The sequence below is a fragment of the Globicephala melas genome, chromosome 11, assembly GCF_963455315.2.
Source record: "Globicephala melas chromosome 11, mGloMel1.2, whole genome shotgun sequence".
Lineage (NCBI taxonomy): Eukaryota > Metazoa > Chordata > Mammalia > Artiodactyla > Delphinidae > Globicephala > Globicephala melas.
This window is the reverse complement of record NC_083324.2, coordinates 40672598-40687302: the sequence shown is the minus strand read 5'-3', so window position 1 is coordinate 40687302 and position 14705 is coordinate 40672598. Positions and strand designations below refer to the sequence as shown.

General features: G+C 36.8%; 1 protein-coding gene across 2 annotated transcripts in view; it reads right to left on the bottom strand.

Annotated features, from left to right (window-relative positions):
* SETD2 (SET domain containing 2, histone lysine methyltransferase) overlaps nt 1–14705 on the bottom strand; it is an 84932-nt gene that overhangs the window by 31781 nt on the left and 38446 nt on the right. For both annotated transcript variants that reach the window (XM_030845350.2, XM_030845353.2), the window contains one exon: nt 3361–3409. In XM_030845350.2, coding sequence (XP_030701210.2) covers nt 3361–3409 — 49 coding nt within the window. The remainder of the gene's footprint in view (nt 1–3360; nt 3410–14705) is intronic.

The window sequence follows — 14705 nt, the reverse complement described above, 5'->3', positions numbered from 1 at the left end:
CCTAGTCTTTCATTTTCCTAAGTAGTCTAGATCCCACCAATGAACATTTCAATATAAACTGACTAGTATTATATGCTGTTGCTTTGTGTATGTTAGTACTGTTACCTACTAATCATATTGCTCTCTTCATAAGGAGAGAATTTCTTATAAAATATCTCTCATAGCGCAAAGCGGATTCTTGATAAACATTGTTTTTTCTTTTCTCATCTCAGAAAAATGTGCTATCAGTTGTTTTTTCCCCCAGCAGTAGGATCAGGTTTACATATACCATTCTCACAGTTCTTTTAGCTGGCCAAAAACTCCATTTATTTACAAAAAAGTTACTAATCTACAGCCATGTATGAGTATTTGTCAGTGAGAAGCTAACAGAACTAACTCATCTAATACCACATGCTGGCAGAAAATACCATACAATTAAAACAACTGTTCAGCTCAGAAGGTATTAGCACAACATCTTTTTGTGAAGTATTATTATCTAGTTTCATCTGGATCTGCCCATGACTCTCTATTTCCTCCTTCAAACCCAGGTTCCTTACCCTGGTGTTAATTTCCTTAAAATGTGGCTATTTCTTCACTATATATTGGTAAAACAAGAAAAGGAATCATACCAACAGTATATTCTGACTCTCCATCTTAGAATATGTGAGGCAGAGAAATCATCTTATATATTCAGGCTGATTTTCTCGTATTTTAAAACGTGGATAAAGCTAGACTGCATATTTCCCAAAGTATTTCACAATCCTTATGAATTTTAAAAGTTCTAAGCTTTTTAATCGCTTGACATTGAGTAGTAACATAGCAAGTCAGGTTTGCATTATAAGCATTTCTCTAATCTAAAAGCCTGATACTGAGATGGAGGCGGGGTTCCCCACATGTGAGGATGAGACTGAAGTTGGCACACAAAAGGCTGCTCCCTGAAAAGATTATAATTGTCCACTACAGACCATGTCCTGCTTCTCTCAGAGGGCCATACTAGACTAGATATTTACAAAACAATGGTGGCAGGGTGGGGTGGGAGGACCTTCATAGGTATTGAAACTTCGCCTGTCTTGCTAATGTTTTCAACTCAGTGGGCCCAGAGAAGCCAGCCTCTGATGATCAACTCTATAGTGGTGCTGCTGATACTGCCAACCAGTACTACTCAATCCAGCTTTCTTTCTTATGGGAAGAAATCTTTGCAGCCCTAAGTAGGATGTCTGGCTACGAAGAGACTAAACCAGTAGAACTAAAAATATCCAAAAGATACAAAAGTGATGTAAAGGATACTTTACAGGGCTTTAACCAATAAGATTATTTAACCAATAAGATTTAAGATTACAAAATGTTCTTCATGCCAAAAATAAAGAAAAAGACCAAAAACATGATCACACTGGCTCCTTTACTCTATTTATACTGGGTCACTGCTGGAGGGGCACAAGAGACTAACAAGAGCCACCATAATTTATACCATTGCTTTAATCTCTAAAGTATGTTGGAAACACAGCTAAGTGGTAAAGCCCAGAAACCATACTGCAATGGTCTCCCTATTATCTGTTCTGTAATAATGATTCTTAACCTTGTGAGGGGTCACTGATTCCTTGAGAATCTGATGAAAGTTTTGAATTTTCCCCAGTAAAATGAACGTATACCAAGGACTTTGCATATAAACATCTACAGGTAAAAACTTACACACACCTAAGGAGTATAGGTTTAAGAATGTCTGCTCTAGGGCTTCCCTGGTGGCGCAGTGGTTGAGAGTCCACCTGCCGATGCAGGGGACACGGGTTCATGCCCTGGTCCGGGAAGATCCCACATGCTGCGGAGCCGCTAGGCCCGTGAGCCACGGCTGCTGAGCCTGCGCGTCCGGAGCCTGTGCTCCGCAACGGGAGAGGCCACAACAGTGAGAGGCCCGCGTACCGCCAAAAAAAAAAAAAAAAAAAAAAAGAATGTCTGCTCTAGAGGAAGAAATGAATGGAAGAAAAGCTACTAGAAGGCCATGACTTCAAGGAAAGAAACAACACAGGGAGTATAAAGGGACATCTCCTTTGACAAAAAATCACTAAGAATAAAAATGCACAGATCCACCTCCTAGAGCAATGAAAATAAAAATAAAAATTAACAAATGGGACCTAATTCAACTTAAAAGCTTTTGCACAGCAAAGGAAACTACAAAGAAGATGAAAAGACAACCCTCAGAATGGGAGAAAATATTTGCAAACAAAGTGATAGATAAGGGATTAATCTCCAAAATATACAAACAGCTTGTGCAGCTCAGTATCAAAAAAACAAACAACCCAAACAAAACATGGGTGGAAAATCTAAATAGACATTTCTCCAAAGAAGACATACAGATGGCCAAAAGGCACATGAAAAGATACTCAACATCACTAATTATGAGAAAATGCAAATCAAACTACAATGAGGTATCACCTTACACTGGTCAGAATGGCTATCATCAAAAAATCTACAAACAATAAACGCTACAGAGGGTGTGGAGAAAAGGGAACCCTGCTACACTGCTGGTGGAACTGTAAACTGGTATAGCCCCTATGGAGAACAGTACTATGGAGGTTCCTTAAAAAACTAAAAATAGAGCTACCATATGATCCAGCAATCCCACTCATGGGCATATATCCAGAGACAACTGTGATTTGAAAAGATACATGCACCCCAATGTTCACTGCAGTACTATTTACAAGAGCCAGGACAGGGAAGCAACCTAAATGTCCATCAACAGAGGAATGGATAAAGAAGATATGGTACATATATACAATGGAATATTAGCCATAAAAAAGAATGAAATAATGCCATTTGCAGTAACATGATAGACCTAGAGATTGTCATACTGAGTGAAGTCAGACAGAGAAAGACAAATATCATATGTATCACTTATGTGTGGAATCTAAAAAAATGGTACAAATGAACTTATTTACAAAACAGAGAGTCACATATGTAGAAAATAAACTTATGGTTACCAGAGGGGAAGGAAGGGAAGGATAAATTGAGAAATTGGGATTGACATATACACACTACTATACATAAAACAGATAACTAATAAGGGCCTACTGTATAGCACAGGGAACTCTACTCAATACACTGTAATGGCCTATATGTGAAAAGAATCTAAAAAAGAGTGGATATATGTATATGTATAACTGATTCACTTTGCAGTACACCTGAAACTAACACAACATTGTAAGTCAACTGTACTCCAAGAAAATTGTTTTAAAAACACGTTTTCAAACTTATACCAAAAATATTTCATTTACCTAATGACATATTATCTGGTTCCAAAAACACAATAAACTTATCAGTTACATCTGCATATTTCTAAAAGAATATTCGTAAAGTCATATGCACAAAGTATCTCTGAATACCTACTTGTGCTCTCCTTTTCAGTTTGACTTTTCTTTGGAATTCGATATACCTCCTGCAAAAAATAAACCAAAAGAAAAGTTATCAGTGTGGAATGGAAGTGGTGATTGCTTTGAAGCTGAATGATTTCACATGGCAACAAAGAAATGGGGAGGAACAATCTGGTATTTAATTATTCTCCAAAATTTTACCTATGTTTGGCTTTAAATAAAAATAGATCCTGGTCCCTTAAAAAACAAGTAAAAACATATAGCACAAATACATATTTATTTCTAAACGTCTACCAGGCTTGTATGACCTCATTAGCCAAGTAGCAGACTAAGTAACTAAGACATTTTATTTCTGGCAGGAATACACCTCCTGATAATCTTAATTTCTATATGCCTTCTGCACATAAAATGAAGTCATATATAGTTCATTTACTGAGAGTATGCATATGAACAAGTCAAACATCTCACTTGCCATCCCTACTTAAGGGAAGAAAAGGTTAGTAATACCTCAGCTATATAAACACACTTCAGAAAAATTACATGTGTAAACACAATTCCTGCTATTCAGCGTATTTTTCTATAAATACAAAATCAACTTGGCTAATGGCCAAATCTACTTTTATACTGCAGTTATTTTAAAAAAGGAAAGTTCTGGATCATTGTTGCTCTTCAAATACTATCTAATACTTTATCAAAATTGTTCTTGAGAAATATAAACTACGTTTTTAAGCCTTGAGGTACCTTTTCTTGCTGTATGAATCTAAAGCCTAGCAACAATTCTGTTCCCTGACAATCTCTCACTGTTCTAAGTCCATCAAGTAGCTCTTGGGCACATACTTCCTTATCCAGTCACCTTGTTAAGTGGGCAAATGGCAAACCCACACATTCTCAATGGTACATCATATAAAACCCTTCCTTCAGAGTAATCTCATAATACTGACCACACCTATATGACCTGGTAATCCCATTTTTTAGGAAATGTACTCCAAGAAAAATCTTTCCACACGATTTTTGGTTCTAGCAGCATTTGTGGAAAACGAAATAACCCACATGTCACACAACTGAGGAAAGTTCAAGATGTAATATTCAGCTGCCAGTAAAAATGCCAATGTGGACTTTACAGATGCAGGGCAATCTGTATGAATGCATTATCTTATCTGAATTTCAAAACAACCCTATGAGGTTGCTATCTCCATTTTACAAATGGGAAAACTTACTTAAAAAGTTTAGCAACCTGCCCAAGGTTATGATGCCTTTTATCATCTGTACCAGATGACACAGTGGCATTATTCTGGGAAGGAGTACCATTTTGGGGATTTATCCACAAATGTAGGTAACATCCACTATCCCCCTAGCCTTTTCTAAGTAGAACTTCCACTACAGCTGGGATTCTCAATTCTGGCTGCAGAATTAAACCACTCCAGGCAACTTTTATAGATACACTATCCAAAACAAATTGAATCTAAAATTCTGGGAATGGGTCCCAGGCACCTGTATTTTTTAGAAGTTCCCCAGATGATTCTGATGTCCAGAGAAAGTGGACATCACTGAATTACTGGCTTCTCTTAACAGCCCTCACTCATTCCTTCCTCACAAGGGAGAATTTGAGAGAAAGAACTATGTATGTCTATCCTCAGTTCAGAGCCATCTGGGCTCTTTCTCCTCTTGGGCTGCTTCTGCCTGTAGAGAGGATACATTCTAATCTATTCCTCTGAGGGATGCTTGGAGTTGTCTAATTCAATGTCTACCTGTGGGTATGAATCAGGGATAAAGAGAGGAAGGACTTAACACTTTTAGCTCTGACTTCTCTATCCACCTCTTGGAGGGGTTAACAAACTCAGGAAAAAGAACGCCACTTATCAGCACCTACCCACATTATAGGGAAAAACAGGTATTCTGCTAATTTTAAAAGTTTGAAAATGACTGTTGCATTAGGTACTCTGTAAACCTAGGCACTCCAAAAGAGTTCATTCATGAAGGGTGCTCAAAACAGATATATCGAGGATGATATCTGAGTCAACTAAGAATTACACAATTTTAACTCAGTTTCTTTTGCAGAAGGTCTCAGCATTACAGGTATTCATTACAAACATTTATAGCAATTTATTACAGACCTCAAGTTTGGGGCCCATTCTATGGTGGCGGTTAATATACCGAGGAAATGCTTCTCAAAGATACATTCTTAATTCCATTCAAAAGTTTAGAGCAACTGCTAACTAGAAAATGTATTCTGATCACTGAGTTGTACACATGAAACTAATATTGTATGTCAAACATACTTCAAATTTAAAAAAAGGATTCAGGGACTTCCCTGGTGGTCCAATGGGTAAGACTCTGAGTTCCCAATGCAGGGGGCCCGGGTTCAATCCCTGGTTGGGGAACTAGAGCCTGCATGCATGCCACAACTAAGAAGTTCGCACACCGCAAGGAAGATCCAGTGCAGCCAAAATAAATAAATAAAAATTTTAAGTATTCTGATGTTCACAAAATGGCTGATTACTACTGATTAGTGACCAAGAGCTACTGACTATTAGAGTATGCCTAACACTATGGGGAAGTTCTATCAACATGCACCTAAGCACTTGGAATTACTAACTTCCTCCTCTTCATATTGTCAAAGCTGTATACAAAATTTAAGCTGGAAACTAAGATTATCTACTTTGAGGCCCTGAAATGCAACAGAATCTTTCCAAAGTCCCACAACAACAAAAAGTAAGAAGGAAGCAGCCCTATAAAGATTACTGTAACATTTCTTAGGATCATTCTGTCTTGTGAATAAACAGCAATAGTGTTAGCCTACATGATATGAAAATCTGTTTGGAATAATGTCACACCCGCATGGCACAGAATCCATTGCTGAAACTGCTATCTGAGTTGCCTTCATTCACACTAATCCTTTATCTAAATGGGAGATTAAAAAAATTAAATTAGAGGATAAGAGTCAGAAGTCCTACATCTCCTAACAGGTAGCCAGAAAGCAGGGAGAGAGAAAACTGAGGGTAAAAAAGTATTAAAAAGAAAAAAAAAAGAAAAGAAAATTTTTTAGAACTGACATATTAAGTCACCAGATAGAGAGGGCTCAGAGCACCTCCCACAACAAAGGAGTCGAAATAGTATCAAAATAGCAACACTGTAAGCTGGAAAATGATACAATGACATCTTGAACATTTTGAAGGAAAATCTATTTCCAAATGGTAATTATATGATTTGCCAAACAAGAATAGAATAAAGGTATTTTTCAGAGTTATAAGGTCTCAAAATTTTGTCTACCAGAAGAGAATGTTAAAGACACTCCAATGTGGAGGGCCTAAAATTCAAGATTCTAGATTGTGTGAAATACATCTCATAAATTGTCTACAGTGTACATTGCACCATACTACGTACAATAATTTATAAGACCTAACAATAATTCCTGACAGAGTGATGGAAAATCTTTCGAAAGTTACTGTAAATGAATTACCCAGCATTTAGATGATATAGGCATAGATTAATAAATATATGTACATAAATTCAACAATGGGGCATTCAAAATAGATCAAGTGTCCAAGCTCTACTTCTGTGCAAATAACTAGGCGGTGGTGGCTATTTAAAATAACACCTGCAAAAGATCCGAAGATGTCATTCTAACCTGTCAGAATTTCAAAAAAAGTTGTCTTCCAACAATACTGTCCCTAACTGAAAAGTTTAGTTATCTAGAAAGTGTTTTTAAAGCAACTGTTATAATTAGCAATATAAATTTTTTACAAAAGGGGTACATGTTTTGACTATGGGTTACTTGAAAAATGATGAAGATATTAACAGAAATGTACACCAAAGACGAAGAATTAGCTTATAAAACAAGATTATGAGCTGGAGTCTGAAGGGCAAGTGGAGGAGAGAGCCAAGAGAAGCCTGAAGGGACTTCCCTGGTGGTGCAGTGGTTAAGAGTCCGCCTGCCAATTCAGGGGACACAGGTTCAAGCCCTGGTCCGGGAAGACCCCACATGACACAGAGCAACTAAGCCCGTGTGCCACAACTACTGAGCCTGCGCTCTAGAGCCCACAAGCCACATGTACTGAACCCACGTGTCACAACTAGTGAAGCCCGTGCACCTAGAGCCCGTGCTCTGCAACAAGAGAAGCCACCACAATGGGAAGCCCGCGCACTGTAACAAAGAGTAGCCCCTGCTCACCACAAGTAGACAAAGCCCATGCACAGCAACGAAGACCCAATGCAGCCAAAAATAAATAAGTAAATAAATTTATTTTTTAAAAAAAGGAGAGAGAAAGCCGAAAATATAGACCTAAAATTCAGGAAATAGGCTAAAGCAAGAGATCCACAATCTGGGAAAACCTTAAGAAAACAATCGATATATAGTGTTACTGTCAGAGATTGCCAAGAGAGAAGGTACATAGAGAAAAACAGACTGACTTGAAGGAAAATGAAATTAAAAGGTGGAAAGTCTTTATACCTGATTCATACTGTAAGTTTTCCATTTCTTAATAAACACCTGCCAGCAATCTCACTTCTGTGTATGTATCCAAACAAAATGAAAAGCAGATCTCAAAGAGATGCCTGACTCCCATGTTCACTGCAGCATTATTCACAATAGCCAAAATACAGAAACAACCTAAGTGTCCATCAAGAGATGAATGGATAGAGAAGCTATGGTATATGTATACAATGGATATCATTCAATCAGGAGAAAGAAGGGCACCTTGCCACTTGTGACATGGATAGACCCTGAGGGTATTATGCTAAATGAAATAAGACAGAGAAAGACAAACACTGTACAATATCACTTATTATATGTAATCCAAAATAGCTGAACTCATAGAAACAGAGACTAAACCAGGGGTGAAGGGAGGTAGAGTTAGAAACTTGGTCAGAGTTACAAACTTCCAATTATAAGATGAGTAAGTTCCGGGGATCTAATGTACAGCATAGTGATACAGTTAATAATACTGTACTATATACTTGAAAGTTGCCAAGAGAATAGATCTTTAATATTCTCCCCGAAAAAAAGAAATGGTAATAATGCAGGTGTTAGCTAACACTATGGTGGTAACCAGTTTGCAATATATATGTGCATCAAATCAACAGGTGTACACGTTAACCTTACACAATGTTAAATGTCAGTTATATCACAATAAAGCTGGGGAGAAAAGAAAGGAATGTAGATACTAAAACAAAGGACCATTTTAACTCGAGAAATATTATATAGCTATGAGTTCGATGTTTTTGTCTTTATTGTATGTGAATCATGATTCCCCAAAAGCAGTTAGATTATATTTAAAGTACAGTAAATAGATTCTGAGTAAACGGATTCTCTTATGGAAAAAAAAAGTTTACTTTTAATTATACAGTTTTTATACTACCCATTTTTAGTTAAAAAAACAAACAACACTTGAAAAAGTTACCTACTGCTAATACGTCACACTAAATCGGTCTAAACTGGGATGTTTTCTTCCAACAGTCTCAAAAAGTACTCATTGGAAGTTTGTTGGCAAAGTACTCCAGCACATTTTTAACACATCTCAAATGATACAGAATAGACTCAAATAGAATAGACTGTAGAAAAAAACAAGATTAAAACAAAATTACAAAACAATACTTTTTCTGGAAAGTGTAAAAATTTAACACTGATGTAGACTGTTCTTTAGCTAAACAAGACTTTGAGAACAAAATAATTTACAATGAGAGTATAATTTTTTACCTTTTATTATATACAGATCAGATTATATATTCTGTAATAACACATTTACTTTTTACAACTAAGACTATTTTTCCTTGTTATTAGCAAGTACAGATAAAATTGTGTAGTGTATGTGTCAAACAAATCTTTATTCCTAAATGACAGCAAGACTAAGAACAAAAAAGAGAAAGAGACTCTGAGCAAGGTGCCATTTTTACAGCTGGAAGAGGAGATAAAAAGCAGGAAGGGACAGAAAGAAAATGTGAAAGCAAAGTTATGCGATATGGAGGCTAGAAGTTAAAGTGCCAACTCCAGGTAAAAGGAATTCTAGGAGAGAAGGAACTTTTTTGAGAAATAATGAAGAGTTTTCCAGAATTAAAGAAACATAAAATACCTTTCATTAAAAAGGCAAAGAGCATCAAATAAGAAACAAAGACTATGACCTAGCAATTCTGCATCTATGTTTATCCATCCGTCCCCCCCCCAATTTCATATTGGCTCATACAACAATATGTAGAAAATGATATCCATACAATGGAGTATTATTCAGCTACAAAGTGTAATTAACTACTGATACATACTACAACATGGATAAAGCCTGAAAACACTATGCTAAGTAAAAGCAGCCAGACACAAAAAGCCACAGATTTCATGATTCCATTTATCCTCATTATTCAGAGATCCTGTATCTGCAAATTCACCAACTCACTAACATTAATTTGTAATCCCAAAATCAATACATGAGACAAAACTTCACCAACTCTCCCCCCCAAAAGATGAGTCAATTGTTGATATTTTTTGATATACTTTTCCCAAATAATTAACTGATAACATGATGCAACATTCTTTTCCCAGGAGTATCTCAGAATCTTTTCATTACTTTTTCTGAAAATGCTTCTAGTACACTAGTGGTCTTATATATTTCCTTTCCAACTTCTTCAATATTATTTTTACTGACTTTATGAAATCAGTGCATTTTTACTTCACAATAGGTCTGCCAACTTTTATAACAGTGAGACTGGCTGAAAAAGAAAACCCATTGGACAATGATACATGCTGATGTTAACTGAGAAGGGACCTTTGAATAAGAATTTTTTTAAGTGTTCAGTTCACTAATGTTTTTTGTCATAATTTTTGTTTCTCTAAGCAATTTTGAAACTGAAGATACTGAGAATACTATATACGTGTGTATATGTATATATGAATGTTTATGTATTTAGTTACATGTGAGAGATAAGCTTCTCCAAGATAACTGAATGTATTAGAAGATTTTTTAAAACCCTACTTTAAACCCCATTTAAAAAAAATCCTTCTTCCCAGGATTTTCAGGTATTTGTGAAGTTTCAGGGTTAGAAGCAAAGAAACCAAATATTTACGTGAATTTACTGAACACTGAAAATCTAGAAAAAGAGGTAAGAACTTAGAGAAATAAAATGATAATAAATAAATAAACTTGGGAATTCCCTGTCAGTCCAGTGGTTAAGACTTGGCACTTTCACTGCCATGCCCTGGGTTCAATCCCTGGTGGGGGAACTAAGATCTCGCAAGCTGTACGGTGCAGCCAAAAAATGACAACAGAAAAAACTAAGCTCATCTGGTTCCCATTGAAACCGTATGGCTTACAGACAAATCATCTTGGAAAATACATGGTTAAATCAATTCTGTTAGTCATTTAGGCTAAGGATATTAAAACACTTATATCTGGGTAATATCAGACTGTAAAGAAACCTGATTCACAATTCCACACACCAGTGCAGGGGTCAGCAAACTACGCCCTGAAGTCTGACCTGCAGCCTGGTTCTTTAAGTGCCCCTTCAACCCCAGCTAAGAATGGTTTTTTACATTTTTAAAGTGAGGGAGAAAAGGGGAGGGAAGAGGAAAAAGGAAGGGGAAGAAAAGGGCAGAAAGAAGGGAAGAAGAAGAAGGGTGGAAGAGACTGAGGCCTCACAGTCACATTTTAAATTTAAGTATTTTAATATTTACTATCTGACCTTTTACAGAAAAAAACTGCCAACCCTTGATCTAGAGAAATAAAAGCACATCTTTGGGTAATATATGACTGTCTTGGAACCTGATTCATAATTCTATATACTAGCATAAAGATTTTAAAGATCCATTTTCTTGATTAACAACAACAAAATTTTAAAAATGAACATACAACATATAACTTCAATGTCTATGGCCCTATACCACTCTAAGGTTAAAAAGAAAAAAAAGAAAAAGAAAGAAATTACTGGGCAAATACTGATAAGTAAATACCCTAGGCTCCTTTTCCCTCAGCATAATTCTGTGAAATGCTTTCAGTGGTAATGGTTCTATAACCCAGATTTAGCTTCCTTTAATAGAAGGAAGAACTGTACCTCGATCATCATACCCCTGTAAAGTGTTAAGAGTCTATGATTTTATCTCATAAATTGTATTACAAAAAGTGGGAGTAGGGGTATCTCCATTAGGTCACAGAGGTCCTGAGATTTGACTGGAAAAATAACTTAGAAGATAATACACGTGTCTGGAAGTTTTATAAAATCACACACATGAGAGGGGCGGAGGAAGGGAGAGTAAGGGGAAGAGGGAGTAGAATAATTTTATTTATTCTTTTAAACCCTTGAATAAACACTCTAACTTCAGACAGCTGGGCTCCCAACAAACAAAAGATAATAAGATCCAATTTCAGTTTTCAGCCACTCAGAAAAATGGGCAAAGGATATGGACATAGTTCTTACAATAGGAAATATAAACGTAAATATATTTAATACTTCATGTATAAGAGAAATGCAAATTAAAACTATAATAATATTCCATTTTTGCCTATCCGTCTGACCAACATAAAGTTAGACAACACCTGTGTTGGCCAGGGTATAGTGAAACAGGCACTCTTACACATAAACATTGCTGATGAGAGTTAAACTGGTACAACTATGAAGAGAGATTTGGCAGTACCTATCAAAATTACAAATAACACAGACTATGACTCAGATACACAACTTTTAGTAATTTATCCAACATGTATATCCCACATATGTGAATATGTTCAAAAAGTTACTTGCTGCTAAGCTAATGAAAGGAATCAACCTAAATGGCCGAAATAGAAGACTGATTAATGTATGATTATGATAAACTGATTATGGTATATTTATACAATAAAATACTATGCAGTTATGAAAAATAAATTCTTCATAAACTGGTATGAAATAATCTTTACAATATATTAAGTAAAAAGGAGCTAAACAGTGGTGCCAGCTTTGTAAAAAAGGCAAAATATATACATATAGTATGCACAAATTATCTCTAGAACGCTCACAACAAACTAGTTGTATTGGTTGCCTCCAGGGAACAGGACACAGGACAGGGTTAGGAGTGAAATGTTGCCTTTTGAATTTTGTCGTGTGCAGGAATGGTCTATTTTAAAAATTAAAAGAAAAGGTAACATGCCTCAGAAGCAGCCCTAGACACAGTACCAAAAGACTTCTGTGCATCGTGATTGCATTCAAGGTACAGAATGAGGGGCTGTAAAGTCTCAGGCAAAGGCCTAAGGAACATGGGGATTCCCAAGGCAACTTCTAAATGCTGCTATTTAGCAAGTACCATACCTTAAAAAGCTTTCCTAGTTCACTGACATTGTTTAATTTTTATTTTTAAAGGAAGGCATCCAGGGCACTGGTAATATTCCATTTCTCTCTCTTTTTTAAAAATAAATGTATTTATTTATTTTTGGCCGCACTGGGTCTTCGTTGCTGTGCCCAGGCTTTCTCTAGTTGCAGCAAGTGGGGGCTACTTTTCGTCATGGTGTGTGGGCTTCTCATTACGGTGGCTTCCCTTGTTGTGGAGCACGGGCTCCAGGCGTGTGGGCTTCAGAAGTTGTGGCACGTGGGCTCAGTAGTTGTGGCTTGAGGGCTCCAGAGTGCAGGCTCAGTAGTTGTGGCGCACGGGCTTCGTTGTTCTGCAGCAAGTGGGATCTTCCCAGACCAGGGCTCGAACCCGTCTCCCCTGCATTTGTGGGTAGATTCTTAACCACTGAGCTACCAGGGGAGTCTCTGCCGTTCAGTTTAAACTTGTTCCCCGAACTTCCTCCTTCTCTAGCCTTACCCACCTTGACTCTAATTCAAAAAATCTACCTTAACAACACTCAGTTTTATTCAACACGCATCTAAAATGTGCCGGGCTTCCACTAGTACTGAAGCACAAGGTGAACACCTGACACATGAGCCTGCTTTCAAGGCCTCCCCAGACCAGTAGTAAAACATGTGTGTAGAAAAATTAAAGTTTTATGCTGGTAAGTAATCACTGAAGAAAAATCAAGGTCATGATGATTAAATGTTTCTCAAATTTCAGATTTCTGTTTTCTAGGCAAGTTAATTCCAAATCTAAGATTTTCTTTTACACTTTCAAATTTACCTCCTCTATAATTTTTCTAATTAAAACTTAAAAATCACCACAGCCCTCCAAGAGACTTCACTGAAGTTATATGTTGCACTAGTCAATACAACACTGCAGCTAAGACCATCCAGCAAACACTTTTTGGACCACAATTGGTTCTTTTCCCAACCCACATATATATACACCCCTGTTTGAGAAACTGCTCATATTTGTGGACCCTTGCCCCAGAAAACCCCACAGTTTTATATATGATTTCAAGCATTCTGAAAATCCCTTGAAATTCAATCATGGATCACAGGTTGATCTCTGCAGCATTAAGGAAAAAAAGATACTTGAACAAAACACTAAAATGATAATTTCTATGATTTAAGAATGAATTTGAACTTATTACAGTTATTAAAACAGAAACAGATTGAGAGAAGTCTGAAAAGTATTCAGTAAAGATACATAATTGCATGAACTGTCTAGCAAGGACGTAGCAATCACTATTTGCTGGATCAGAAAAAGGAATGGAAAGAACATAGGATTTAAATCAGAAGATAATTTTCAGCTATGTCATTTAAAGTTAAGTTACAAACTCATGGGCCTGTTTGTTTCCCTTTCACAGCTGATACAAACACCACCACTTACTCTGCAGGGTTGTAAAGATTACATGACACTCATTCAAGTATTTTCTGACCACCTATCAAATAAAATATACACATTAGGGATTCAAGAAGAATCAGGACTTCCCTGGTGGTTCAGTGGTTAAGACTCCGTGCTTACACTGCAAGGGGCATGGGTTCGGTCCCTGGTCAGCGAAGACGCCACATGCCATGGTGTGTGGCCAAAAAATTAAAATATAAATTAAAAAAAAATAGCAGCAGTGTGGTACCATGGAAAAAGAAGGACCTTCTTCACTTCATCATTCAAATATTTATGAAGTGCCAAACTACATAGTACGCTCTCACTGTGCCCTGGGGAGACTCAAGTGACCAAGACAGACACAGTCTCTGCCTCTGCACAATGTACAATTATGAAATGTTATCTGCTATGATTGGAAAGGATGTTATGGGAGCATATAGAAAAGGCAGAATACTCTGTCTTGGAGGAACAGGAATGGTTTTCAGGGGAAAGGATGAAACTTAAATGAGAAGAGACATCTAAACAAAAGAAAGTCTTCTCAGAAACAAGTCAATGAGAGAGAGAGAGAGAGAGAGAGAGAGAGAGAGAGAGAGTGTGTATGTGTGTGTGTGTGTGTGTGAACATTAGTAGCACTGTCCCACTGGTAGGCCAGAAACTCTTTTGAGGTGAAAATGCATACATAAATA